This window comes from Microtus ochrogaster, unplaced genomic scaffold, assembly GCF_000317375.1.
Source record: "Microtus ochrogaster isolate Prairie Vole_2 unplaced genomic scaffold, MicOch1.0 UNK27, whole genome shotgun sequence".
Taxonomy (NCBI): Eukaryota; Metazoa; Chordata; class Mammalia; order Rodentia; family Cricetidae; genus Microtus; species Microtus ochrogaster.
In genome coordinates this window covers 3,148,149-3,152,257 of record NW_004949125.1, presented here as the reverse complement: position 1 = coordinate 3,152,257, position 4,109 = coordinate 3,148,149, and the positions used below count along the sequence as shown (strand labels likewise).

At 56.6% G+C, this 4,109-nt stretch overlaps 1 protein-coding gene across 2 annotated transcripts in view; it reads right to left on the bottom strand.

The window, feature by feature from the left end:
* Positions 1-4,109, bottom strand: part of Grid2ip (Grid2 interacting protein) — a 29,985-nt gene that overhangs the window by 20,511 nt on the left and 5,365 nt on the right. Inside the window, exons 1-3 of one of the 2 annotated variants that reach the window (XM_026789703.1) lie at positions 3,198-3,281; positions 392-640; positions 117-202 (exon numbers count right to left, since the gene is read on the bottom strand). In XM_026789703.1, coding sequence (XP_026645504.1) covers positions 117-202; positions 392-640; positions 3,198-3,232 — 370 coding nt within the window. In that variant the 5' untranslated portion in view covers positions 3,233-3,281. Of the gene's footprint in view, positions 1-116; positions 203-391; positions 641-3,197; positions 3,282-4,109 lie in introns of those variants that run through there. The other variant, XM_026789704.1, reaches the window with a different exon arrangement.

The window sequence follows — 4,109 nt, the reverse complement described above, 5'->3', positions numbered from 1 at the left end:
AGAGGAGAGAGAGAGAGAGAGAGAGAGAGAGAGAGAGAGAGAGAGAGAGCGCTACCACGGGGTTTTTCACTTCATCCCTGATCTTAGACACTCAGGGCAACCTGTCTATCCCTCACCAGGCAGGACAGATTCAATCCAGACCGGTCCATGGCCGCGCAGAGTGAAGCCGAAACTCTTGTTGCCCTTGTAGACTCGAACAGTCCTAGGGGAAAGGATGGGATGGGGTTGGAAGTGAGTGACCTTCTCCGTCTCACCCTGGGGACATTAGACCAGAGCTCAGGAAGCGGATGACTCACGTCCCTGTCCTTCCAGATGCCCACGGCACAAGTCTCCTATCCAAGCTAGCGCACGATCGGGAGGTGTCTCTTCTTATTACCTGCGCCCTACATACCTGCGAGGGCCCCCAGGGCCGGTGCGGCCGCCCAGCAGCGAGGCTGCCTTGCGCGGGGGCGGCTCATCAGGACGGCGCGGAGCGGCGCTGGCGCGCGTGGACACTAGGAGGCGCTCGGGACGCTCCTCACTGCGGCTTCGGCGCAAACGCTGCGCGCCCTGCGCCCTCCGAGCGCGGCACAGCTTGCCCAGCAGACCCTGAGACACCACCTCGTCGAAGCGTGCCCGATGCTTCTTGGGGATGAAGATCCTGCTAAGCGAGGGCCGCAGTCAGGCGCGGCCCCTGGCCACATCCCAAAGGCGCCTCCTAGTGGATCTCCTGTCCCTTCCCAGGGTTAACCAGAGAAATTCTCACTCTCCCCTTTGGTGAACAGACTTGCATTCCCAGCTGTCGGAGACCTGGTCACATGACGGCTCAGCAGGTGGAAGCACGTGTTGTCAAGACTGAAGACCTGTGTTCGATTCCCTGGGACTCACGTGGGGGACTGAGAGAACTGACTATCCTAGATGACGTCAGGAGTGCGGTGTCACCCCACCTTGGGCAAGCCGCACAACCCTAACCTTTGTGGGGCCTTCTTTCTCCCAAAGCAGTCTATGGAGTATTCCAGTTCCTGCCTGTCTCTTGGTTCTCTCCCTCTCTCCTCTCGTGCACTTGTATCTAGCAGGTCAAGCCCTGACTGATACTCTCCTTCTGTTCCCGGCTTATTTTCAGGTGACTGCTAGGGAAAACTACATCCGCTCTCCGCGGCATGTCTGACTTCCTCCGAGAATCCTCACACCTGCCGTTCTCCTGCTTGCTTCTCTGCCCTCAACTGTGAAGGCAATTACCACCTCCAAGCTTTTGGCTCTGCCTGGGCTACTCTCCGTCCCCACCCCACCCCCTGCCGCCGCTTTAATCTTTTTAAAAGAATGTTTTTTATTATTTTTTATGTGTGTGTGGGTGTTCCCAGTTCCCTGCGTGTATTTAGTAAACCTTTGCCCATTTGTCCCTGCCAGATACTAGGGGCTCAACTGTGAAGGTCTGTGAAGACGTCATCCTGCAGGTGGCGGGAGAAGACAGCCTCCATGAAGCATCCAGACCCTGGGATGAATCCTTGGTGCCTGTAATTCTAGGAGCTCTCCAAAGCCTGATTTTGTAGCTGGGCCGAGCGGGCCACAATGACCGGAAAGGATTTGGCCCTTGAGAAGGAAGGGCGGGTGTGTGTCTGTGAGTGATCCAATCCCATCCCCACACAACAGCTTCCGCTAACACCTTGGTGGACTTACTGATCCACTGCAGAAGATTCCGAGTCAGACAGAAATCTGTAACTTTCCAGGGTGACACAGCTGGCCTCTGACACAGCTGGAATTAGGGCTCACCGACACTAGCAAGCACTTGCGTCCTGGCTGTGCCCCAAGGCTCCCTTCCCTCTTCCTTGTACCAGGAGCCAATGCCAAGGACAAGATGGGGAGTCAGGAGAGAGGAGAGGAGGGAAGAGATGGACCGGCATGCAGCTGAGGTACCCCTCTCCTGAACTTGCTCTGTGGCTCTGGCAGCCTCAGTGAGGCTGGTTAAGAAGGCTCACTGGGCAGAATGAACTCCCTGGTAGGACAGAAGGCAAGTAGATTCTTCAGAAGGGCTCCTGCTAGCCCCGCCCCCAGGGAGTTCTGCTTCCAATTGGATACTCCAGGTGACCAGGAGGTCTCCTTAGCCTGACACTTCTATCTGTCTGCCACACAACCCTCTCCTTATCCTCCCGCCGCATGTCCTGACAAAGGACACAGACCCTTCACCTCATACCCTCGACCTCAGCCCCAAGTTCTGCAAGGCAACAGGCCCAGCTTCTAATCTGGGCAGGAGTCAGATGCCCAGCTCAGTTCCACATCCGACGCCAAGTAAAGTCCTGCTTGCCAGGTGGGCACCAGGCTGAATCACAAGCTGGGGAGGTGGAGGGACTGGCGGCTAGTTCCCTGCTTGGCGTCCTGGAGCACGGGCCAGAGGCCAAGGCCGCCTGCTGAGCCAGACACCCTTCCTGGCTGGCATGAACGTTCCCTGCGTCTCCATCACTGTCTGCCCCAGCCACCCAAGTCTTGGCACTGTTGTAGGTTAATTAAAGCAGGCACAGCCAGATGCAGTGGGGCCAAATTCATTATAGGGACAGATTATTGCCTTTTTGACTGTGGCAGCCCAGCAATGGGCCTCTAAGGCTCTTATGCCCTTGCGATACCAACAGGCCTTCCTGAGTTCCCAGGGTTCTTCCTGGGAGTCACAGTATAGAACCTTCCACTGGGTCAGTTCTGCTACCAGAACCTCCCCTAGGGTCCTCTCTTTCCTGTGTGTATTCTATCCTGGCCAAGCTTTCTTCAGCTAGCACTTGATCTGAGAACAGGTGGGGACAGGGGTAGGGGCCTCAGAGGCTGCAATCGGCAGTTCCCTACAGTGGAAAGGTCTCTGCCTTCCAAACTCAGAACTTGATGCTATGCGCTAGGTTCTCATCCAGAGCACGCGACAACCCCGTTCTTGGTCCTCTGTCCCGTCCCTTGAGTCGATGCAGGGAGGTTGTCTTTTTAATCCTAGCCTTTCACTTCACCCCAACTCCTCGGGTTTTGCGCGGGTCCTGGGTACCCAACATCTAAACCTCACCACCCACATAACCATCAGTTTATTCCTATTGTCCCCCGTTTCTGGACTCCGCCCAGTCTCGATGGGTTGCCTACCCAGGACAGGGAACCCCCCCCCCCGATGTCCCAGCCCCCTCTCCCAACCTCAAGTTGGGTGAATGCGGGCGCAGGGTTCCCAGAGGCGCATAACGCGATGGGGAAGCTACCTAAAGTGCCGAGAGAAGCCCTGGTCCTTCCCCATCTGGATCCACGAGGGCGGTGCGGCAGGTGCGCACCGGGTAGCGGGTGGCGGAGCCCGCGATGACAGAAAGGGCACCCGCGACTCCACGCGTCTTTGCCTGGAGAACGTGCATGGCCCCTCCCGGCCAGTCCCGCATGGTGGCCCGATGCCCGCCCCTTCTTGGTGGCTCCGCCCAGCTCCGCCTTTTCTCTCTCCGCCCTAGTACCCTTAACTAGCTGGTGCTCCCGAAGGAGTGGAGATCCCGGTGCTTCCAGGCTGTTAAGCTCCTTCCTTTGGCTCTCTACTCTGTCCCTCTTCAGGAGTCTTGCCTGGGACATCACTCGCACACTGAGTCCCCCTTACAGTGGTTGCAACACTCTGCCACGGCCAATACCTTTTAGAAGAGTCCCCTTTTGTAGTACCTGGGAAGGTAGAGGACTTCGAGGGAGTTGGCCACTGTTGGAAATGCCCTCCCTACGTACCCAAGGGAAGTTAGAGAGGAGGAGGAGACCTTGAATGCCGAGGCCAGGGCCAGAGAGTACACTCCAGAGCAGTGGGTGGTCATGATAGGCTTTATGAATTCGAGGGGAGGCGGAAGAACCCAGAGGTTTTGAGGTCTTGGTACGTCCAGGGAGGGGAACGACGCTGGGAGCTAACCCAGAAAAAGGTGTAGGATAGGACAAGAGGGTAGATTTTTTTCCCCCACCAGTACTGGACTCGAGCAAAGATTTAACACATGCTACTTAAGTACCGCCGCATTACATCCCCAGGACTTTTTTCTTCTTATTTTAAGACAGACTCTCACGAAGTTCCTCAGGCTGGTTTTGAACTCGCTTTAATCCAGACTGGCCTGGAATCCTTCCCTCTCCCTTTGCTTTCCCCTCCCCTCCCTTTCTCT